This window comes from Capricornis sumatraensis, chromosome 16 (genome assembly GCF_032405125.1).
Source record: "Capricornis sumatraensis isolate serow.1 chromosome 16, serow.2, whole genome shotgun sequence".
Classification (NCBI taxonomy): Eukaryota; Metazoa; Chordata; class Mammalia; order Artiodactyla; family Bovidae; genus Capricornis; species Capricornis sumatraensis.
In genome coordinates this window covers 31,033,944-31,058,981 of record NC_091084.1, presented here as the reverse complement: position 1 = coordinate 31,058,981, position 25,038 = coordinate 31,033,944, and the positions used below count along the sequence as shown (strand labels likewise).

The 25,038-nt window shown below is 41.0% G+C and overlaps 1 protein-coding gene across 3 annotated transcripts in view; it reads right to left on the bottom strand.

Annotated features, from left to right (window-relative positions):
• Window positions 1-25,038, bottom strand: part of KMT2A (lysine methyltransferase 2A) — a 73,559-nt gene that overhangs the window by 30,035 nt on the left and 18,486 nt on the right. For all 3 annotated transcript variants that reach the window (XM_068988702.1, XM_068988703.1, XM_068988705.1), the window contains 11 exons: window positions 17,350-17,419; window positions 11,848-14,501; window positions 10,377-10,554; window positions 9,288-9,522; window positions 7,722-7,786; window positions 6,698-7,075; window positions 6,295-6,368; window positions 5,185-5,316; window positions 3,956-4,069; window positions 574-720; window positions 95-190 (listed from right to left, as the gene is read on the bottom strand). In XM_068988702.1, the coding sequence (XP_068844803.1) occupies window positions 95-190; window positions 574-720; window positions 3,956-4,069; window positions 5,185-5,316; window positions 6,295-6,368; window positions 6,698-7,075; window positions 7,722-7,786; window positions 9,288-9,522; window positions 10,377-10,554; window positions 11,848-14,501; window positions 17,350-17,419 (4,143 nt within the window). The remainder of the gene's footprint in view (window positions 1-94; window positions 191-573; window positions 721-3,955; window positions 4,070-5,184; window positions 5,317-6,294; window positions 6,369-6,697; window positions 7,076-7,721; window positions 7,787-9,287; window positions 9,523-10,376; window positions 10,555-11,847; window positions 14,502-17,349; window positions 17,420-25,038) is intronic.

Below are 25,038 nucleotides of genomic sequence, written 5' to 3'. Positions count from 1 at the left end.
CTTCCCTCAAGCAGGATATTCCTCTTACAACTGGTGCAAGCCCCACAGCCCAGCCCCAGGACGATCCTTAAGAGTCCACACTGTGCGTACTCACCCAGACCTTCTTTTTCTTTGTGGGTTTGGTGGGGTAATTTGGTCCCAGGCACTCAGGGTGATAGCTGTTTCGGCACTTGTTACACTCCAGCAGCTGCTGTAGGAAAATAAGAGAGCAAAACAGTGGATGTCATCTCACCTCCAGTGACCACCTGCCACTTAGTACCCCATTTCATCCTTCTCAGGTAAATCTAGCATATCACTCTAACAGTTTAAACTTCCTCATAAATTACTCTCAAGGCATAGGGATTCATTTCCTGCCAAAGGTACTCAGTGATAAACATTTTGATGAAGCAGGTTTGAGGATTTTATCCAATACCACATTTTCTGCTGTATTGATGGCAACTGATTACACTGGGTTAAATAGTCAAACCAGACTAAGCCAACAGAGAAAAAATATAGATACAAAATTCTAAATTAAAAGGCAGAAATGAAGATAGAGAGTAATGCGCTACGTGACGCCCTCACCGAGCTTTGTACCTTTGTAGCCTGATGCTGCCTCCCACAAACATGGCAGAACTTGCAGCGGCGACAACACCAGTTTTCCAGCTGGTCCTCCAGAGGGCGCTCGTTCTCCTCCAAACAGAACTTGTGGAAGGGCTCACAACAGACTTGGCAATACACAAACTAGGGTAAGACAGGAGCACAGAGGTCATTTAATACCATGCAGAAATATCAACCAAATCCTACCTGCTTATTTTGACCTTTAGAAGTCCAGTAGTATATACTTTTTATTCAATATGTTCACTAAGCCGTGATTATGTTAAAACAAAAGCAGAATACTGGGAACTGCAGGAGTTTCAGAGGACTAAAGCAGTAATAATAAAATTATAGAATAACTAAGTGGGGACTTCCCCGGCGGTCCAGTGGCTAAGACTCTGCACTTGCAAGGCAGGGGGCCCAGGTTCCATCCTTGGTCAGGGAACTAGATCCCACATACTGCAACTAAGAGTTCATTCACATGCCACAACTAAAAAATCCTGCATGCTGTAACTAACACCCGGTGCAGCTAAATAAATAAATATTCTTAAATAAAATAAAATAATTAAATAGATACATAATCTAAAAATTTAATAGAATGTGCTAAGTATCATAAAAGAAGTTATCAATAAAGCACTAAGGCAATGTAAAAGCCTGTGGTACGGGGAAATAGGGAGGGTTTTAAAGGTTTTCTACAACCTTCTAAACAACTGTAAGTTCTGGTTTGTCCTTCCCATCGCTTATTTTAGAAACATGTTATTCTCATTCTGAAACAGGGATTTTCAAAAATTCAAATGAGGGTGACTCATAATTTTCTTTTGCCATAAAAGAATTAGTGGGTCAAAACTATAAAGTCTACTTAGATAACTGTAATATGCCAATGTTAATTTCTTGATTTTGATAATTATTCTGTGATTATATAAGAGGATGTCCTTGGAAATACACCGTGTAATATTTAGAGGTTTTCAAAAGGGCATATGTCTGCAACTTGCTCTCAAATTTAAGAAAAAATGTCTACATGTAAAACATACATATTTTATTTCTTATTCTGTAAAATACATATACAAAGAGAAAAGGATAAGGTAAACTAAAAATATTAATGTTTGGAGAATCCAGGTAGAGGGTATATGGAAATTCTTTGTACCACTCTTGCAGCTTTTCTGTAAATCCGAAATCATATCAATAGAAAAGGTTTCAATGGTGGGAGAGTTCACCAATCACTGGTTGTGCTTTAGGAGTGCAGTGTGGGCAGTGGGCTGTTCATTTGCTAATTCAGTTTTTAGGAATCCTGTGGGACTGCTATGCACAGCTATACAATTTAAACTGGAGCAATTATACTCTGGGAAAAAAAGCAACCTGTTTTAACACAGAAGCTGAAGTACTGGTGTTACAAAAGTAAGTTATTCCTGTGGGGAGCATGTATGCATATGTAAAGCCTTAGATTAAGCAGGAAAAGAGCTACAGTAGATGCCTGGCACTTTCAGGCTGAACAGTCTTAGTTTCAGTGCTATCTAAAGCAACCTCAGCACTTAGAACAATATATTGTTGTAACAGGCACTAAGAAAATATTTCCTTAAAGAATGAATTGATGTTATTCAGTCGCTGAGTTGTGTCTGACTCTTTTGTGACCCCACGGACTGTAGCCTGCCAGGATCCTCTGTCCATAGGGTTTTCCAAATAAGAATACTGGAGGCAGGTTGCCACTTCCTTCTCCAGGGGATCTTCCCGGAACAGGGATTAAACCTGCATCTCTTGCACTGGCGGTCAGATTCTTTACCACTGAGCCACGGGGAAGCAAAGAATGAATGTGCTGTACTGTGCTTTGTCACTCAGTCATGTCGGACTCTTTGCAGTCTCATGCACTAGAGCCTGCCAGGCTCCTCTGTCCATGTGGATTCTCCAGGCAAGAATACTAGAGTGAGTTGCCATGCCCTTCTCCAGGAGATATTCCCAACCCAGGGGATCGAACCCAGGTCTCCTGTATTACAGGCAGATTCCTGACCATCTGAGCCACCAGGGAAGCCCAAAGAATGAATAGCAGGCAATAATTTGTAATATTGCTAATGCGTAGTTTAAAATACCAAGTGGGCAGGACTGAATCTCTTAGCTAGTGATTGTTTAACATCTGGATTACAACTTGGCTTTGGGTTTTATGACCTCAGAATATATTTGAGATAATAAGCTAAGGAGGTATTCAGGAATTGACAACTACATGAATGAAAATATTACTCTTTCCTATTTACAACTGTGCTATCTTTTTCTCCTTTATTGTACAGGTGGCAAATACTCACTGCGAAAACACTCAAAAAAATAAAGAAAAGAACTAAAGTCACCAATAATCTGACTACATGCTTAAGATTTTGGTGTAAATCATTCAGAATTTTTCCTATGTATATATTTCAAAAACATTTTTCCAAACCAAAATGGGGTTGTGCTTTACATACTATTCTGTGACCTGCTCTTTTAACTCAGTGATGTGTCATGGATATCTTTCCATGTCAATATGAACCTATATTATCTTAAGGACTTCATATTTGCCATTATATACATGTCTTATAATTATTTTAACCAAGGTAGCAGCCCCTTACTGATAACTTCTGGAGTTGCCTCCAGTTTTTCATTATCATAAATACTGAAATAAACCCTTCCGTTTATCATATGTACAGACAAATATGGATACATATAGAAACACATATATACATACCTATACATATTTGCCGGGTTACCTAATTATATCCTCAAGATAAATAAATGCCTGCAGTGCAAGTGCTGGGTTAGAGGGTATACCCATTTTAAAGATAAATACATATTTCCAAACAATCTTCTCAGAAAGATTCTAACTAGATTTTCAGAAACAGGAAGTCTCCACTTACACTTGATTCTTTTTATCGTGTTTTAATCTACAGTGTATGGTAATAGCAAAGTGTGACATTCCCCGCACACCATGTTTTCACTTCTCATTTTGTGAATTATATATTCCTGTCTTTAGACTATTTTTAAAAACTGGGTGTTATTCCTTTTTCTTATTAATTGCTGAGAGCTCTTTATAGACAAGGTAGTTTTGCTATTCAAAACTATAAAACGATTACCAACAGCAATTCTTTTTCTAGAAAAGCATTTATCATTTGTTTGGATACCTAGAAGAAAAATCAGAACTCTATTATAAGAAATGAAACTGTTGAAACTTTTCACACTCAATAACTGCTTCTCTAACAAAAAGCAGACTCCTTCCTGAAATTTCTAAAAAACAAAAACATTTCAATTGCTGGTTTAAACAGGGTATAGTGCCTGCTATAAACCAACGAAACAGAATATAATGATTTCTTTCATCACAGCAAAATAATCTCTCATACTGTCTGGGGTACCAAGAAGCAGGTCTTACCTCTACATGCCCACTACTGGCACAGAGAAAGCAAACTACCCTGGGTGTTATAGGGACAGAGGTCAAGATTCCTAAGCCTCCCATCTCCCACACATTTTCTGCTTCACAATCCTCCTGTGGAGAGAGAAAAAGATCATTTACAAGAGCCATATGACTCAACACTACCTGGAAAATAAGAACGACAAGCAGAAAAACAGAGTGACACCAGAATGTCAAGAATACTTCATTCCAATGAGTTCAAAACTGCTGCTTTGAAAACTTTAAATCTCAAACACAATCTCTTAAAAGGCTCACCTGTTAACCACAATGCAAAAATTTACTGGGACTGGATTTCCCTTAGAGTTTGGCTGATTCAAGTGATCATCATGGTTTAATCATTTCTACGTGAAACAATCACTTCCTCAGACACGATTCTCATCGAAATGCACTTTAGAGCTCAAGATGGGCAGAGCTGTCTCCATGCCTCTGTCCTCTAGTCAGTTCACAGACTGACCTGGTAGCAAGTGACCAGAGCTCTTACACACTTGAACCCATCTATTAATGGCAGCTCTTCACCCACCCCCACTGCCCCTGGCAAGGATTTCTTCTTTTTCAATGCCTTTGGTAACATCATTTTCTTTTTTTAACTCGTTTGTCTAACACTACACTCTCACCTCCTAAACTGTTCTGCTGTTGTTGTTTAGTACCTGAGTGGAGCCCAACTCTTTGCAACCCCATGTACTGTAGCCCACCAGGCTCCTCTGTCCACGGGATTTCCCCGGCAAGAATACTGGAGTGGGTTGCCATTTCCTTCTCCAGGTAACATCATTTTCTTGATTTAAAGTCCACAGCACTTGGACTTCCCCTGGTGGCAGGGTAGTTAAGCATGTGCCTACCAATGAAGGGGACATGGGTTCGATCTTTGGTCTGGGGAAATTCCACATGCCACAGAGGAATGAAGCCCATGCCCCACAGACACTGAAGCCTAGATACTCTAGGGCCCGTAAGTCACAACCAGTGAGCCCCTGCGCCACAGCCTCTGCAGCCTGGCGCCTAGAGCCTGTGCTCCGCAAGAGAAGCCACCACAGCGAGAGGCCCGTGTACCGCAACTAGAGAGTAGCCCCACTCTCCGCCAACTAGAGAAAGCCTGCGTGCAGCAATAAGGACAGCCAAAAGTAAAAAAAAAACTTTAAATAAATGCATAAAGTCCATAATACTCAATACACTCTGTGGTCACTGAGCACTTTTACCTTAAAGTCCACTCTGATCCTGTGGACGCCATCTGCTGGAACTTTCTGCTTGGAGCTATTTCCATTGGAGAGAGTGCTGAGGATGTTCAAAGTGCCTGCATTTTCCTGCTTATTGACTGGAGGTGGTTTCTCCTGCGGGGACAGAAGATGGATAAAAAACAAATCCACATCCGGCTTGCCTTCACTCTCACAACAGATAATAACATAAACAACAAACCGTACTACTAGTTCTGGAAAACATGCTTTCCATTTAAGTATCCTGTACAGACAGAGAAGCAATCTTCAGTGCCTCCTCAACCCCTCACTGAGGCATTTTATTGGCAAGTATGTATTATATCCCTGGAAAAAACAAGCCAGGATTTTTGCTCTCATGCATCTTCGTCTTGCTTCCTTGTGGTCCATGATGCCTGCTGAGGCTGTCAGTACAATGAAGCCACGCTGATGAGAAGGAAGCAGGTTATTCTGCCACTGTCCTAGATCTTGGGAGTTGCACATATCAAATCTGGAGCTGATCGCTCCACATCTGTGTAACCTGCCTATCAGATTCAAGACAATTTTCCCAGCTCTGTGATCATCAGTGATTTCAAATTTGCAGCAGGACCACGCTTCATCATCACAGTTAGAAACAGACAATGACTCTGGAGTACAACTTAATAAGAACTTGGCATTTGTCTCTCTTTTCAGCACTGCTGATGTGCTCCAAAGCATTGGCCTAGACGTGCATGCACACCATTATGGGGGCACAGAAAGAATCAGAAGATTCTTAAAGACCTGTCTCCACATAATAAAAATAGTGGACACAGAGAACAGTGATTGTTATAGACAAATACTGCTAAAGGATGTTGAGGGGGAAAAAAATTATACTAAGCAGCCTGTAATGTACACATAAGCATGTGGGGTTATGAAGAAGGGGAAAACAACCAGAGGGAAAAAAAGGGAGCTAAAGCTTAAACCTGAAGTAAGTACGCTGATTTTAAGAAACTCACTGCCATCTACATAGAAGCAAAAATGCAATATCACTCAGTCCTGTAATGGTTCAGGACTGGGCCACCTTCCTACAGCACAGAACCCATGCTTGAGAAATAGCAGAGAAGACAAATCTCTCCTCACCTTTTCTTTTGGCTTTTGTTTTACAGGAATATTTGGGCGAGGAGCCACTTTTTTCTGCTTGCTTTGCTCTGGACCTAAAGGATTCAAAATAAACTGCAGTCAGATGGCACTCAACATTCAGTTAATGCTAAACAGCAATGATGACTCTAGGACTGATGGCCCTGTGAGGAAGGGGGCATTAGAGAAAACAAAAAACTATTTAAACTCTAGGCTTTAAATAGGAAATTAACACAGTATCTCCAACTTGACTGGTTTTCGCTTCTATCTTTTATTATTATTTAACAGTTAGAAGAGAGCTAATTTTCCTGTACCAAAGACTTAAAAACAGACATTTCAGGTTTCCAGATGCTGTTTAAGACTCCAGTGTCCTGTGCTGGTTGCTCCATCTGCTGTCCTCACTCACCTGACTCTGGAGGTGGAGGTGGCTTTTTCTTGGGCTCACTGGGAGTAGTCTTGGGAACTTCTTTTCTCGGTGGTGCTGCGCTGGGGGGTTGTGGGGGAATGGCTGGTGCCGGCTGGGAGACCTGCTTGCTGGACTTCCTGGAAGTGGGCGTGGCCACGTGCTTGGCCTCAGGTCCTGGGGTCGCGGTGTTCCCTTCCTCACTCTTGTCCTCCACGGATTTGCGGGGAGGAGGGTCACTGTTGCTTTTCTTAGGGGCAGGATCCTCTCTTGCCGATGGGGTAGATTTCTGACTGGAGTCCACCGAGTTCTTCACAACGCTGCTCTCTTTGCTCTCCTTCTTTTCACTGGTCTTAGATTTCTTCTCTTTCTTTTTCACAGCTGGAGGGGGGTGCAGAAAGCAAGATTTTTCACATGAGTAAAGTCTACTGAAAATATAATTAAAAGGACTTCCCTGGCAGTCCAGTGGATAAGACTCCACTACCAATGCAGGGGGCTTGGTTTGATCCTAAGATTCCACATGCCACAACTAAGCCCGCACGCTGCAACCGGAGAAGTCCTCGTGATGTGGGCTCTAGAATTCTCTAGCTCAAGCACCACAATGAAGCCCCAGCATTATTTAAATAAATAATGAAAGATAAAAATAAATAAATAAAATATAAGTATAGGAATGTAACAATCTTAGTCTGAGTTTCCTATAGCTAACATTGACCCTGAAAGGCTCAAGAAAGTTAATGCCAAGTTGGTAAGTCAAATCGGTATACTTTTATTATTTTGAGGAAATGAAACATAATGTAATTTTATATGATTTTTAAAAAAATTTTTATTAAGGAAATTTTCAAACATATTCCAAGCAACAGTAAAATGAACATCCATGTACCTATCACCCAGCTTCAACAACCATCCTGGGTTGTTCTTGAAAGAGCAGTTCTTGAAAAGAATCTCGTGTTCTCTTTACACTAGGTGTATACAACTACATGACATTAAAGCAGGAAGCATTTTGGAAACGATCTTTTTATAACACTACCTTTTGCTTGCTTCTGAAGGTAGGCTTTGGAAGGCATCCATTGTAGATTCTGACATTTTCGCATCCTAGAATAACAAGGAATACCATAAGCAAACTTCATTTAGGAAAAGCAACTGAAACAAGTGTTAATTTGAGGGCAAGAATCAGTTAAACTTTATTCAGGATCATTTTGGGAGTTGAAAAAAGGACTGCTCATTATTTAGATTAAATCCAAGTCTCTGAATCCTTTGATCAGCAATTCCACCTACCTCGAGGATTTAAAGAAGAAATTATCAATTTATTTTTGAAATGGGACTCAAATGTCTTGCTTCTCAGTACTGACTAGCACCACATAAAATGATCAGTCATTATTTCTTATAGTCAAATTAGTTCTGCTTTCTTATGAGATTAATATTCATAGTAATCTGAATACAAAATGGACTGAAACTACCCAACAAGTCCTTTGTCTACCACTATAATGCTACAGGGTCTGTCTTAGGGCTTGGATATATATATTTCAGTCCTCAACTTAATGAAACTCAATTCGAAGTCTAAAATTGAACTGAATCCACTGCAACGCCTATTTTAATGCAAGTTTATCTTGCTATCATGTACCTTTTTTGTTGATCTGTGAAATGTCTCACTTCCTTCCACTAATGGGACCAAGACAAGATTTTTGCTTAGGGCCAGACTAAACCAAAGCCCAGAACTACCTAGTTTGTCCTAGAAACTCTCACCTTAAGTAAATAATGCAGCATTTTTCCCAAGTATATTTTACATATATCATTTATGCTATTCATTCATTCAGCAAATATTTATGGATAATATCTATTCCTGGTGCCAGGCACCTGATGAAATATTCAGACACCAAAATTTCTGTTTATGCAACCCTCTGGATCCATTTTAAACAAATTATCCCAGAGAATAGAAAGTGCATTTACAACTGACTAAAAAAAGCGGGAAAAGGTAGAATAATCAAAACTTCCAGAAAATTCCCTGGCAGTCCAGTGGTTATGACTTCCACTCTCACTGCCATGGCCCAGGTTCAGTTCCTGGTCAGGGAACTAAGATTCTGCAAGCTGTGTGCATGGTGGGAGAGGCTTCCACAGGCATGAAAACATTCTGAGAGTTTGAGAGCAGAGAGACTTATGTCACCAATATTTCCTGAATGCCATAAAGGTAATTTCAGCTGACCTAACAAATACTATGCCTAAATTTGTCAGCATTTAAGTAGTAACCCATCAGAACTGCACGGATAGCTCTAGGTACATGTGGCTAAGTTTAAAATTAAATGAAAATTTTAAGTGCCGTTCCTCAGTCACACCAAACACGTTTCAGGTGCTAACCAGCCATGTGGCTAAGGGCTACCTGATTGACCTCAGCAAATATAGAGGGTTCCCAGCACTGCCCCCAAGGTATTCTTATTTAAGCGCGACCCAAACCTAGCACAGCACAGAGTCCAACTGTGCAACTCACTGTGCAACTCGAAGAGACTCAGCACAAGCATACTGGGTGTTGGGACGCGTTTTCTCTGCGGCAGGCCAGGCCAGCGGCCAAGGCCAGCCCCCCGGGGGGACCTGAACTCACTTGCAGCACTGCTTCTTTATGTTGCGGCCACCAAACTTGGGCTTATCCAAGCAGTTAGTGCAAACACCACAGTCCTCAGGCACCTGGCAGCCGGGACACTGCCCGCACCGCCTGGACCGCCGTCCCTTCTTCACTGGAGGTTCCTGAGGTGCCTTGTTTCTGGTGACAGGCTTAATTGGTTTGATGGGTGGAGCAAGAGGTTCAGCATCTTCTGAGCCAGCGATCGATGACTTGTCTGTTAAAGGAATGCGTCATCAGCTCTGAGGGAGTATCTGGTTCCTTCCCGTGAGCAGAGGGGAGATTCTCACAACCTACTGATATTCAGTATACACATTCAAACCTTCTAACTGGAACACCAGAAACGAAATTCACTATAATAGTCATATGCAGAACTCAGAGCCTGTTTTAAGTAATTACTTAAAAGCTTCTAAATGCCTACAACTTGCAGCTTGACAGTAGCAGAAATCCAAACACTAAAAACAAAATACAGTGACCAAAAGTCCAGAATATGAACTGAAGGCTTCTGAAGACTCTAACCTCTAAATTTCACTTGAGCAGTCACCCAGAGTTTAGGTACGATATGGTAACCATGAGAATATGTCTCAGAACCTCCGACCACGGAGAGCATAACTGGCCACAGGCCCCAGCAACGGCACTCTGAAATCCAGGGGTACAGAGGCCACACTCACCACAGGGGCTGCCCTCGGTCTGTGACGAGTATGGCAGCAACACTAAGGTAGGCCCTGCTCCGAGGAGACATGAGACTCCCGACAGTCCGTGTTTGCCCAAGGGCTCCCTGACAGCTTTGCCGAGCTGTCTCATACTGCACGGCCTCCAGGAAGATTCTGCCTGGCCTTCCTTTCCGCTCTCCTTTACTACGGTCAGACCTACAGAGCAGGCTGACGGCTCCCCCAGGCTTTCCTCCCTCCCCAAATTTCAGGCATTTCCTCTAATAAGATCTTTACCTGGTCAATCCTCCCATTGACATCTGGTTCCTGGGGGGCCCAGCCTAACATACAATGCTGTGCAGAGCCTACTGCGTACCCACAGGATGATCAGCATACAAACCCAAGGTCATCCCCAACCTACCATCATTTCCCATGGAAGACAAAATCTTTTCTCGTTCTTCCCATGGTAAGGCACTCAGGGTGGGCATGTCATCAGGAAACACAGCTCGTTTTCGGCCAAGGGCAACAGCAGCTCTTCTGCAGACATGTTTAATCCGGGGTCCTCGCACAGAGGTCTCCGAGGAGTCACTTTCTTGACCCTGAGTAGGAGGCAAGCCCAGAACAAACAATAACAACCATCTGTGTTGAAAACAAAATTGAATGAAGCCAAGGTATAGTTGATTAACTTATTATAGTCTAGAGTCAACACATACAACTCTAGTTATCCCCAGCTGATATGCCATATCAATATATAGAAATCACCTACTTCTAAAATTGGCAGAAAAGGATTCAAATAAAAAAACAGAAATCAACTAAGCTTCTATTCCCAATTATACTACTTCTTTAAAATTCCCCTCAAAAAAATTCAAGCTGCCAGTCTGTATTATCAAGGAGTTCAGTCTCGTTTAAATAGGGCTTATCTAACAACAGACTGTTTCTCTGATCAGTAGAGAAGGAGGGGGAAATAACTTACAAACGGAGGCATAAAAGGCCACAGCTCCAAACAGAAATGTCTCACATTTTAGGGAGCTGCAGCTCCTATCACTAGGAGGTTAACCAAAAACATCCAAAATGGTGTCAGAAGTCTCATCATATTCCTGCGAGACCTCCCAAATGGCAGAATTACTAAATGCAAATGTGCCACTAGGCTGAATTACATTAAAGCCTAACTTTGTGGTCATTTTAACCTTGATATGTCAATATAAACATGCAACTACTAGATGGCAATTTTAAACAACAATCTAAAGATTGGCAGGTTTTCTCATAAAAGGCCAGTGTCTAGCTCACTTTGTAGAAAAATTAAAAAGTGCTGCACTTTACAAAACTCTGTTTGTCATCATCTTAACTAACTGAATTGCACAGCTTTTCTGTGCCACAGCTTGAGGCCAAGTGCTTCTCATATGAACTCTGCAAACACCTGTCATCTACTGTTCTAGTCACTCACTACTCAGGGGAAAAGATCTGCCCCCTCCCTGTTTTCTATAGCAAACAACAGTGAAACAATTAGACTGCAGACATGGACCTTCAAAATTAAGTGAGATTCCATCACACCAAACCCATTAAGTACAAACAACTTGGCATTCAATGTAATATGGCCCCACGCACCTTCAGGTCTTAGTTCATCACTTGCCTTCATGAAGCCGTCCAGCTATCCCCTGCTCTTCCCATATATTTTATACTTTTCTGTCTCTATCTACACTGTTCCTCCTCTTTAAATGTTCCTCTATCATTTTCTACCTATCAAAATCCTATCGGTTCTTAAAGGACCACTGCAAATGCCACCACCTTTTCCTGATTCCCATAACTGGATATTAACTGAAACAGCCTCAAACCTGCTCCTAGAAGGGGCTTGAGAAACTGTTGATTTTAACAGGCAAGATGGAAAAGAGTACCTGTGCTTTGGGCTGGTCAGTTTGTTTAAGACTCTTACTCTTCTCAATCTTGCAGAGCTGGGCTTTGGCCTTTTTTAGGAGGCTGGCAACCCTCTTGTCAGTCATTGGAAGCTTGTCTGCCTGAGCCAACATGGAGCCTATGGAGGAAGTGGAATGTTTAACAGTGCTAGATGAAGGAGTGGAAAGGCAGAGGGTTTTCTCCTTCTCCAGGGATGGGGTAGTTGGGCCGAGGTCCAAGTTGCTTTTTTCCAGATTTCCTCTCCCTTTCTTTATAAGTATTTTGGTTTTGACAGCTGTCGTATCCCCAAGAGTCACAGAAGCAATATCAGTCCCAGAATCGAGTGATGAAGACTTCTTCCGCCCGGTTGCTTTTTTGGCAGAAGATGAAGCGGCCACATCTTCACCAACAGCCTTCTCTTTGGAAACTTTACCCATAGCATACAAAGTCGAGCTACTCTGAATTTCTGATCCCTTTTTCCTCTTCTCTTTCTTGGACTCCCGCTTATTCTCCTTTTCTCTCTCCCGGTCTCTCTCTCTACTCTTGTCCTTCTCCACGCTCTTGTCAGCATCTCGCTCTTTGGACAGCTCCTCGGGGGCCTTGTCTTTATTCCTCCCTCGTTCAGTCTGGGAGCCTGGGGTGAACCAAGGGAAGAGAGGAGTGGGACTACTGGATGAAAATGGCTCTGCTGGAGCACTAGTCTGCTTCCTTGGTCTCTGGTTTTTCTCTGCAGATTCCCCAGACTGAGTCAGGGAATGAGAAGGAAAAGTAAAAGTTGGGTTTAAGGCACTAGTGGCAAGAGGACCAACAGAAATGCTTAACGAGGAGGAGACAGAAGACGGTGGGGTGAGAGGTGACAGCTCAGAAGTGCTAAGCCTTCCACTTCTTGTCCTCATAGAGTGAGAAGGAGATCTTGGTTCAGATCGAATAGGGCTAAACACCTTTCTTTTCCTTTTCCTGTTAGATACTCCTGAAGAAGATGTGCCAGCAGAAGTTCGATTACTAGGCAAGGTTACAGACTCAAATATCCTAGAGTGAGCCTCACTCGGAGTAAACCTCGGAGCTCTCAGAAGCGGGCTCCTTTTGTGCATATCGAACCTTGTTCCAGAATGGAGAGGTGAAAACAGTCGGGCTGAAGCAGCAGGACCAGACGTAGAAAACCCGGACGCGAAGCCGACATCCTCAGGAGTTAGTGGAGGGGGGCGGAAATTATCAAAGATTGGTTTGCGAATAAGACCTTCTTTGGCATACTTTGCTGAGGAAAAGTACTGTGGCTCTGACCTAGAGTGCTTTAGAGAAGTCCACCTAAATGTCGGTTCCCGCAAAATAGATTTTCGCTTCCCTTGCATGGGAGCGGCGGAAGTAGGCAAAAATGGTGATGCTAAGGGGATGGTTGGAGGCATGAGCCAAGGTGTGTGGTCAGAGATACTGGAAGCTGGCTGCAGAGGGGGCGGTGGTGTCAGCAGGGGTGGAGGGGGCGAGGAAGAGGTCTGCTGCTGGGGGGCACTTTGCAGACTGGATAATTTTTTCGTGGTTCTGGATCCGAAACTTCTCTCCGACACCGAATACCTTCTGCTTCTCCGGTCACTACTGTCATTTTCTGGGGACTGGGAAATAGGCAGTGGCGTATGGACTTCGGGGGTATCACTCCGCTCTTCAGGAAGGACCTGAATCTCCTCAGAGGCCTGAGAATCTGTGGAGGTATCGACACTGGGGCTACTGGATCGGGAAGAGTCTGAAGACATCTGAGAGGAGTGCTGAGATGCTGCACTTGATTTTTCAGAAGATCCACAGGATGTGGCACTGAATCTACTGTTCGGTGTAGACTCCAGTCGGGCAATTTTAATTGGAGGGTCATAATCTTCATCCTCTATGAACCGCCGAGGGGTTTTGATGATCCGCGAGGAGATGGCACTGACAACAGGCATGATGAACTGTCGGATGTTTTTGACCTGTGTCTTCACCTTTCTTCCTTGCAGCTGAGCTGCTTCTTTCTCGATTTTCTTTTGAGCCCCCTTTTTTGCCCTCTGCAAGAGCTGCTTAGCAATTGTTGCATCTGTCCTTTTAGAAGAAGGAATAATCCTAACCGGCTTAATCCTTCGAGGGCTTTGTCTGACTACTGTCTTATCTTCTTTTGTGAGTGGAGGTGTTCCTTCCTTGTCTTTCCGGACCTTCTGGGGCTTTTCCAGTTCAGAGTTAATGAGGAGACCTGAAGGGGTCTTTATCCTTTCTGTTGATGGAGGCCGTCCTCGCCGGCGTACAATTTGTACCCCCTTCCTTCCTATTTGAAGCTTCCCTGTCTTAAACTTTGACTTGAGAGGAGAGAGTTTACCTGCTCTTAATTTTTTAATCTTTGTGGCTTGCTGAAATGTAGCGGAAGGCGTGCGTTTCATTTTCTTCAGGCTATCTTCTTTGTTTCCCTTTGGTAACTCGGAAATGTCCTTTCCGTGTGTTATTTTGAGTTTTACTCCAGGGAAGGTGGGAGGTCTTCCTCTCTTCTTTTCTATACTTTTAGAATCTCTCTTCTTGATCTTATCTCCAGATTTGGTCTCTGATTTATTTAGAGGGGAGAACACAGGTGGGTCTGAGAGGAGAGCTGCATTTCGGTCAGAGCCACTTCTAGGTCTCCCACGAGGCTTTCGAGGACTAGTTTTAACTGTGTATAGAAATTAAACAATGAAGAGCATATATTTAGCTTTGCAGTTTAGGTCTTAACTAAACTGAAGATAATTTAGCAAAAGTCATTCTGTACTGAACTCTATCTGGGTTTAATCAGTCAATAAAACATCTTTATTGTGCTTAAGTTTCTTTTCACCAAAAACCAGCCTCAAATAAATCAAGTAAATAACATTCTACCTAAAAGAACCCTTAACTCCTTTTTTGATAGAAAAACTAAGATAATCAAAGAGGTTTTCAACTGAGCAGTTAATATACGAAACTAATTTTCTTACATCTTTAGGTGAATAAGGCTTTTTTTCTGAATTAAAAAAAAAAATCTGTTAAAAAAAAATCTGATGACCTTTTCCATATTCTAGTCATCAAGGGTAACATTTGAGAACACATTTATAGTAAGTCATCCCCTTTTTTTCAACTCAGAATTTTGGCTTTAATAAATATGAACAAGGTGCTCTCCAATCAATAATATACCAACTTCCATAGGTTACAATAATACACCAACTTCTACAGGCTGCTCAGCTTCCTATATTTTCAATTTGCTTTGCCAAAGTAAGTTAAGGAAGTTTCACTGAAAAAAAAAAAAAATTCATTCATGAGACATCAGAAAAAGATCATTGAACTCAGTGGCAGGTGAACTAATCAGTGAAATGGCATGAGATATCCGTTAAGCTACTCCCCTACCTATAGGCTCTTGAACCAGTCTTAAATTACAAAAAAGATTTAACCATAATTGACGTCAACAGCAAACTGACTATTTAAATCAGATTTCTTCTATTCTAAATAAAAGGAATCTGCCAACATTTAATCAACTCAATTTGCTATGTATTAAGAGGCTTCAGAAAACCATAGTTTTCTAAAATTCTTTTCTTTTGGGTGGGAGGGGGTATTGCTGCGGGATCTCAGTTTCCTGACCAGGAATTGAACCCTGGTCACAGCAATGAAAGCCCAGAATCCTAACCACTAGGCCACCAGGGAACTCCCTAAAATTCTTTGTATTGTCTGTACTTTCTAAATGTATAAATAAGAGTTGCCTCGTCTGTCACATCTTTTCTTCTCTCATGACTTTTCAATGTTTTATATGACTCAACATTCTTCTGAGATTAAAACTTCCCCTAACAGGCACCAGAAGAGATTTATGCCATTATGATGAACATTTTAGACTATGGAACTGGGTTCCTAACAGAACAGAAATCAACAAAGGTCTGATTGTTGAGCTTTCTAAATATAAATGCTTTCCTCACCAATTAACTTGAGACTTCTCTTAACAGATTAAGGATTCACATATCTGTTCTCAGTATTTACTAAAAACAACAAATTACAACAAAATGGACTAGAGGACAGCAGAAAAACTATGCCTCAATTCTTTAAAATAATAAAGTATATAGATGGGTTTTTTAAAATTTTTTAAAAAAAAGACAATATTCAAGATACACTGACAGCCAAGGGAAAAAAAACAAGAGGAAACCATCAAGGGTTGTGAATCAAAAAATTAAACCCTAGCCAGATGTACACCACAAGATTCCTTATAATCTTGGTAAATCTGAATGTGGCCACTCATAGGCCTTTACTAATTCTGAAAACCTCTTTGATTCATCTTTTACAAGAAACTTTTGGTGAACACGTAGAAAAAGGCACAACAGAGAAAAGTCCAGCTCTGCTGCTAACTTCCATAATCCACAATATACTCAAAGAACTCACAAATCAGTTAGAAGTAACTGCTCAGCGTGTCTTTTCCTGGCCTCATTTTGTTATCTATAAGTGAAGGGTTAGACTAGACAATCTCTAAAATCACCTTCTAAGTTTTAAGATTTTATCACATCTTAAAAGAGAAAATTGCTACTCTCTAAATGGCACAGGTACAGAAATACTACTGGTTAAGTCCTTCCAGCTAGAATAGCAATACTATCACCACTTGGGAAAGGAAAAATTGTTAACATACTGTGTTTGAGTTAGATTACTATATAGTACATGATGACTCTTGAATGAAATGCAAATGGTAACAATCACAAACGTCAACGACAAGAACCAAAAGCATGGCTAACGTCATATTTAACTAGCCTGTCTATCTACATAAAATCAAAGACAACCATACAAGAAATCAGAATGGCAGCACAAGTGGGGAATTTTTTTTCATCATAAGATCTCTCTCTCTCTCTTATACAGAACAGAATTCTTCAAGCCATTAGATGTTATTTCCACTGAGGATCATCTCGCAGGAAACTGCTGTTAAGTCTAGAATTTCAACTCATTCTAGATATTTTCTTGGTGAGAACAATGGCAAATATTGTTAACAAATGGAAACACCCATGTCATTTTTATCTTCTTTAACATAGTTTTTCAAGGATCAGGTAAAACAGTTTTATAGAGTGCCAATATTTTGTTTTTAGTTCTTTGACAAAAGTAGACCAAATTTCATCTGTTTAAAACAACGGTCAAAAAAATAATAATAATAAAAAATAAAACAATGGTCAAATTATTTGTACAATTCAAAATGCATAAATCTGAGGATGCTATCATTAGTAAGTAACCTTCATTTTGCCTACCAAGTTTTATAAGCATTCGAGAGAAATCTAGGCCCATGCCACAGGTGGTTCCCATAGAGAAGCATAATTAAAGATAAACCAAAAGTGATCTAACAGAGAGGAGCCCCATAAAGAGCGCTAGTTCATAAGCCATTTCCTACTCAGTGTGAGGGAAAGGGAACAATTTCTCCAAAAGAAATCTAAGACCACCTTTTACACGCAAAGAAGGCAAGGGGAAGTCAGTCTCTTAACAAACAAAACTTCAAGGCGTCATGTGTTTAACGGGTCATGTTTAATGGGTCATACCTGAAGGAGACCTTGTGGGACTTCGTACTCTGACTTCTTCATCTGAGCCAAAACCTAAGAACTGCTCATCCTACAACAAAGGAAAATTATTTTAAAATCAGGGAAAAAAAAAAAAAAAAACCAACCCATAAATCTGAACATATCCCAAAGAAATGCCCAGAGGAGACACAAATGAATTTGGAAAATTTAGCCTCTATTTATCAATCATCATCATTCCTATGGATATTATTATAAAATAACTTAATACTGAAATAAATAAACCCAGCCATATGGCTTCAATACAGACATACAGGAGCTGTGTAGTAACTGAACATTGATAAGTCACCTTTGGTGCACAGTACACAGGGGACAGTCCTAAATTTCAACCTATAGATACAGCCCAAAACAATTAAAGAATGACTTTAACTCAAGTAAGCAAATCAGTACAATGGCAGAAATACACAGCCCCAATAAAAAAATATTTTCAACAAGTTTACAGACACATAAGGAATAATCTATAGTATCATAATTTCTTGTCTACTAAATATTAAGAGACTGAAATTGCCAAAATAGTCAGTTCCTTAACTCAGGAATTGACATTTAGATGTGATTTCTATACATTTGAGATCCAAAGATTCTCAACATGCATTTTATGGCATCATTTTTAAATGCCCTGTGATAAGAGACTTAATGGTGGGCAGCAGCATTTGTGAAAGGATGGTGAATTGACCACATAAAGGGTGAAATGCATCCAAGGATAACTGAAGAAAGCACTTTAATTTCAGTTGTACTTACAGAAGGCAAAAACTTTTCTTTCCCTCTAACTTTTAACCTACTTAAAAAAAAATACTAAGGATTTAACCAATTTTGAACAAATTCTCAAGAAACACGGTCCATTTAAACAACTTGATTAATAGACATTCACCAATTCAGAGACTAAGAGTTCTTTCTAGAAAGAGACAAGAATTTCAGATGCCAGAAACAAAATCCATATAAAAGAACAAATTAAGGAATTAAGGACAGATTTTCTTGAACCTCCGACTGATACTGACAACCCCCAAATTAAATGCAGACAGGTAAAGCCCCCCAGTCTGAGGGGCCAGTCCGGCTCGTTTGTGGATGCGTGGCACCACTGAAGAGAAGGAAGGGTTAGTCTGAGGTCTCAGTGTCTAAATTTATTTACTGCAGTGTTACAAGGAATAGATGAAATAATTTACAGAAGTCATGTAATTTACGTAAAAACACTCAGAAAACTATAATGTGGCATCCACATTGTAGTTATTATTATTGATGTGATTTTAGAAACTGAAGCTCCAAAAGGCCAGATGACTTACCCAAGACCATACAGTTAGTTACAAAGAACTTTGTACCATAATGGCTAAAATCTAAAACTAGAAATATTTAGAGGAATCCAATAAATTATCTATACTACAATATTCGATAAATTTTTTCAGCTACTATTAAAGTAACATGAAGCCCATTTTCAAATCCTTAAAGTTTCTGATTTAATTCTTTCTTTTCCGGCATTATCCTTATGGAACAACCTGGTAGTCTATGCATTTCACAAAGACATCTGGGGATTTCCTAACACTTACCAGGGGACTACATTGCTAAATGCATAAATTCTATGCTCTGAGAGTGTTCCAACAAGAGAGTTCTACCAACTAAACACACACTAACCAACAGGTAAAGTAACCAAAGCAGAAATAACAAAAGATGATTAATCTTTAAAAGAAACATGAGATTCACATTGCTATGTTCTATATTTTAAACTTTCACAATACGTAACTGTACAACCCTAATTCAATCTACTCCAAAACAGAGTACTACAGAGCTATCAAGCAGTCATTAAACTAACTGCCAATGTTTAAAGTTTCCAAGTACTTTCCAAAATGACAGAAAGCATTAACTCTTTCTTTGTGGCCTTGTAGTTGGAATAAGAAAAGACTGACTTTACTTCCATCCAAGAACTTTCTTTTCATTTGAAATATACTGACAGGTTGACTACTTTAAGCACACTTAAAAAAATAAGCACCCATTGTTTAAACAATCCAGACAGTTTAGTCAAAAACAAAAGCCATCATTGTTATGTTAAAGAGCTCTGGTCCACTGTGAACTTCCAATTCCATATAAAAGTCCCCCCGAGCTGAGAAAGAACTAGGAGAAAAAATCCTGCAAAAAGGTGCTACAAGTGAAGTTCTTTCTGCCTCTCCAGTCTCTCCCATAACCCCCTTTAAATTCATCAGTTCCTGGAAGGTGCAGTAAACAAGGTAACACTGCTGGCTTTCCAGGGAATCAGACTTGCCTAGAAATCAAAAGACTAAGTCCAAATGTCTACAAAAAGATAACAAAGAGGAGCTCCAACTAAACCCATGGTGGCTCAGATGATAAAGAATCTGCCTGCAATGCAGCAGAGACCAGGGTTCAATCCCTGGGTCGGGAAGATCCCCTAGAGAAGGGAAAGGCAACTGGCTTCAGTAGTTTTGCCTTGAGAATTCCGTGGTCAGAGAAGCCTGTAGGGTGATAGTCCATGGGGGGTCGCAAAGAGTCGTACACAACTGAGTGACTAACACTTTCACTTTCTTTCACTTGGCACTATAGCAGCCCTGAAAAGAGGAAACGGGAGATACCATGCTACATGGGACCAAGTATTTCTGGAAACTGGGCCCAAACAGCCAGCTACACTTTCCACTCTGGCTTTCTCTGATGAGCACAGCATTCCAAGACAAAGTATAGGCAAGAGGCAACAAACCTATTCCTTCTGGATAATGATGTCCTTGGAGAATAAATAGATCATCAAAATTGTATCCTTTCCTTACCACCAAAGATAGAAAAATATCCTTGCCAAGCTAAGACCTTAAATCATATTTAGCTTCCAGAGATTAGGAATGCAATGAAGCTAATGTCATTTCCTAAGTGAAAGTTAATTCTAAAATAATAAACGTGTAGAATTTATTACCCCCACCCTAATCTCTAGGGGTTATTTGAGAACTTCCAAACATATCTTTAACAGCAAATTCTACACTACCCATAAATATCCTAACATTTGAGGATTTTTATTTTATGTTAATAGCAGCATTTTAATCCTTTAATGGCTCTTTTATTTGTGATGAAGCGATAAAGAATATTTTCCACAGGAGAACCTAAGTGAATCCAAAATAAGTATTACAGACAATAATGTTTACATATAAAATGTAATGATGAAGACATTTTGGAAAAACACATGAAGTTCTATATTTCAAGGAATTATGTACTACTAGGACAACTTTGCAAACAAAGCACTTTCTTTTACTTGTCCATTCATTCAAAAACCATTTACACACTATCTGTTCCTGATGCAAAGAGGAGTAAGACACGATGGCTCTGCTCCCAAGAAGTATCTAAGGCAGACAGGCAGGTGCCCAATCTCAGTCTTCCTTTCAAAATCCTTTCAAATGTCAGTGAAGGATAAATTGCTATGTAATTCATATTCTGGAATTAAAAAACTGGCTTAAATCTTAGAATAGTTCATTCTTCCTCTTGTATTAGTATTAGGTTCATGGAGAAATATTCAACACATTTCAAAATTCTTCCGAAGGATGGCAATGTCTATCTTCATGCCTCAGTGTTGTTCTAGGCACCACTCCAGCATTGGAAATCGGAGAGAGTTTAAGTAATCAACACCTAAATCATCTGCAGTGATTAGATGTGACACAGTTCCTAGGAATACCAGTGACATCTGATCTAACTTGCAACTGACAGAGGCCGATGTGTTTTCCTCCCTACTCCCAACTAAAATGCATAGATTTCATCTCCTCCCCTAAATTACTCCTGATTTACCTTAGAGCAGAAATCACTCACCTGGAGTTTTCCCATCTCCCAATTTTATGTGGAGATTCCAAAGTTATTTTGAAAAAGACTCTAATAAACAGGCTTGGGCACATCTGGCCTTCAGTGAATGAGGTTCTGGGTGCCTGCTCATAGCTCCTTTCTTTTCCTGTGAGATTCCTCAGCACTGCAGACCACTGAACTAGGTGGCAGGTAACTCAGCACCCTTCTGTCTCCAAAATGTTTACTCTTTTTGGTTTAAAAATACCAAATTTCTTCAACTACAAAGGTTTTACTCATGGATCAACTCACAAATAACATCCATAACCACAGACTGTTTGAAATTCTTTGTTTTGAATGCTTATAATTTTTGATATCATCATACATGGTTCCATCATATGAGGAGGCCACAGAACTAAGAAAATTACTAAGAACTAAAGAAGATGAAGAAACATCAAGGAGGCATATAATGCATCTCAGTAGCTCCAGTTAAAGAGTAACACTTCTCCTTTGGGAATTTATTCCCGTTAGTTATGACTTCTGCTGGCACATTTCTCTGTGTGTGTCACCGGCTACAATTCCCTGGTGGTCCAGTGGTTAGGACTTGGCACTTTCACTGCCGAGGGCCCAGATTTGATCCCTGGTCCAGGAAGATCCCACATCTGAGGGGCAACTAACCCTGCACACCACAGCTACCGAGTCCCTGAGCCCCAGAGCCCAAGCTCTGCAACAGAGAAACCACCGAAATGAGAAGCCTGCGCGCAGCAAGAAAGAGGAGTCCCAGCTTGCCACAACTGGAGAAAACCTGTTCGTGGCAACAAGACCCAATGCAGCCAAAAATAAAATAAACAAACAAGTAAACCTTGGCGGGGGCGGGGGGGGGGGGGGAAAGAATACACAGGGAGATGGACCTCAGGCTGGTGGTGGTAGTTTAGTTGCTAAGTCATGTCCGACTCTTGCGACCCCATGGACTGTAGCCTGCCAGGCTCCTCTATCCATGGGATTCTAGGCTGGTAGGAGAAATTAAATCAATTCATTCACCCATTCATTCATTACAATATATATAAGCCCGTTTCTGGGTTAAGGGATGAATATAGAGATAAAAGACAGTTTCTGCCTTCAAGGATCTGCTAGTCTGTGACAAACAGATCTTTCAATCAGTGGAATAAGTATCCAATCTTGTATAATAACCAGGAATGGAGTAGTATAACCCTTAAAAATTATGAATCATTATATTGTATACCTGTAACTTAGTATTATACAGCAACTATACTCTAATTTTTTTAATGTTAAAAAAAATGAAAGATTTTTTAAAATTACTGGAATGCAGTGTGTCTCCAGCCATGCCAGAGGAATACACACGCCAGAGGAATGAGTATGAACGCACAGCAGAAAGGTGACTCACTTAGTCAAGGAGAAGAGCCAGGAAAACCACTGCAGAAAGGATGAAAAGCTTACTCCAACTTCTGAAGGATAATAAATTAGTGTTGAAGGGAGATACTGCAGGCAGAGAGAATAACACATACAAAGGACAGAGGTACAAAAGAGCATGGCATGGAGTGAAATTACACACAGTTCAGCAGAGCTGAGGCCCTGGCCAATGTGGGAAAGAGGCATAAGATGTTGAAGGGGATAAAGGCTGAGGCAAATCATGAAAGGTCTTAAATGCCTTTATGAGTTTGAAGTCTCTCTTCAAGGAAGTGCAGGCCTCATCCTGAGGGCTCCAGCTCATCAGTAACATTTTCGGGCAGGAAAGAAGCATGATTAGATTTGTATTTTCAAAAGATCACTATGACAGCAGTGGGGAAGCAGAGATTACCTTTAAAGCCAGAGGCAGTAAGAACAGTTATAAAATGACTGCAGTGGCACTGGGGATTGAGAAGCGCAGATTACATAGATGGCTAGGAGGCAAAACGAACATGGCTTTAATATGAAGGGTTATCTGTAAAGACGTGCAAGTTTATGGTGATATTTCTAAGACTGGGACTAAAGAAGTTTCTATGAGGAGGAAGGGAAATCACTTTAGACAACTGAATTTGAAATGTCTGTCCAAGTTGTTAGATAGAACCATCTGGAGGAAATGCATCTGGTTCAGTGAATTTATGAATGTTGAAACTGTACGTATAAATGCAGTCACCTAGGGAGAGAATACAGAGAGAAAAGGGGGACCCATGGAGAGTTCCCAGGGAATACCCACCCTTCATCTACAGGGGAAAGGGAATCTTAGGGAAGAGAAAGAGATGGAACGGCCAAGGAGAACAAACTTGTAGATATCTAAGTACGTAACAGTCAAGGGAAGAACACACATCAAGGGATGGCAGAGCTGGGGACAGACTGAAACTTGTACAGAGGTTATCAAAATTGGGAGGTCACCTATGACCTTTCTGAGGTCCACTTCAAGGCAGTGTTAGAGGCAGGAGGAGCCCAAGTGCAGTGGGTGGCAGTGTGACTGGAAAGTGACTACAGCAGGTGTATAGATTGCTCTTTTGAAAAAAACTCAATTACACGGGAAAGGAGAGAATGAACACAACGCAGGGACGTGCCTGCGAGGATGACTTTTTGACCTGTTGTGTTCATTTGCTGAAGGAGGACACAGCAGTAAGGGAGAGGCTGAAATTTCTCAACAGCAAATCAGCAATAGATGGAAAAGGGATGCAAAGGTGGGGTGGACTCTGAGAGGAAATGAAGACAAAGTGCAGTGGAGGGGAGTTCTCTCACATCAGGAAAGAGGCTAAGCATGCAATGAGCAGTGGACAAGTTGACAAGCAAGAGAAAGCTTAGAGATTTCTCTGAAATCACAGGCAAAACTTGTTTACATGGGCATCTGACAGAGAGACACAAATTTCTTCAGATTCTCAAAGAGGCTCACAATCCACAAAAGGTTTTTAGGACGCTGCTCTGAAGGAAATAAATCATGCTAAGTCACTTCAGTCATTTCCGACTCTGTGCAACCCCACAGACAGCAGCCCACCAGGCTCCCCCATCCCTGGGACTCTAGGCAAGAACACTGGAGTGGGTTGCCATTGCCTTCTCCAATGCATGAAAGTGAAAAGTGAAAGTGAAGTCACTCAGTCATGTCCGAGTCTTAGCGACCCCATGGACTGCAGCCTACCAGGCTCCTCCGTCCATGTGATTTTCCAGGCAAGAGTACATGGAACAAGGCTAATTTACAATAAATGGGATGGGGTAGTGGAGAGAAGTAGGAAATAAGATGCAGAGACTGATAAAAACTGATTTGGTTGGAAAGGGCCGTAGCCACAGCAGGGCCAAGATCAAAGACAAATGAATTATCAGAATCTTGTTAATTCTAGAATGGTATGGTCAAACCTGAAAAATTGAAAAATAGCATATTGAAAAGCAGAGACATTACTTTGCCAACAAAGGTCTGTCTAGTCAAGGCTGTGGTTTTTCCTGTGGTCATATATGGATGCAAGAGTTGGACTGTGAAGAGAGCTGAGCGCCAAAGAATTGATGCTTTCGAACTATGGTGTTGGAGAAGACTCCTGAGAGTCCCTTGGACTGCAAGGAGATCCAACCAGTCCATTCTAAAGGAGATCAGCCCTGGGTGTTCTTTGGAAGGAATGATGCTAAAGCTGAAACTCCAGTACTTTGGCCACCTCATGCGAAGAGTTGACTCATTGGAAAAGACTCTGATGCTGGGAGGGATTGGGGGCAGGAGGAAAAGGGGACGACAGAGGATGAGATGGCTGGATGGCATAACTGACTCGATGGACGTGACTTTGAGTGAACTCTGGGAGATGGTGGTGGACAGGGAGGCCTGTGCTGTAATTCGTGGGGTCGCAAAGAGTCGGACACGACTGAGCGACTGAACTGAACTGATGGTCAAAATTCAGCCACTAAACAGCAGGAGCTACTTTTGAGTCTCAAATGTAGAAAAAGTGT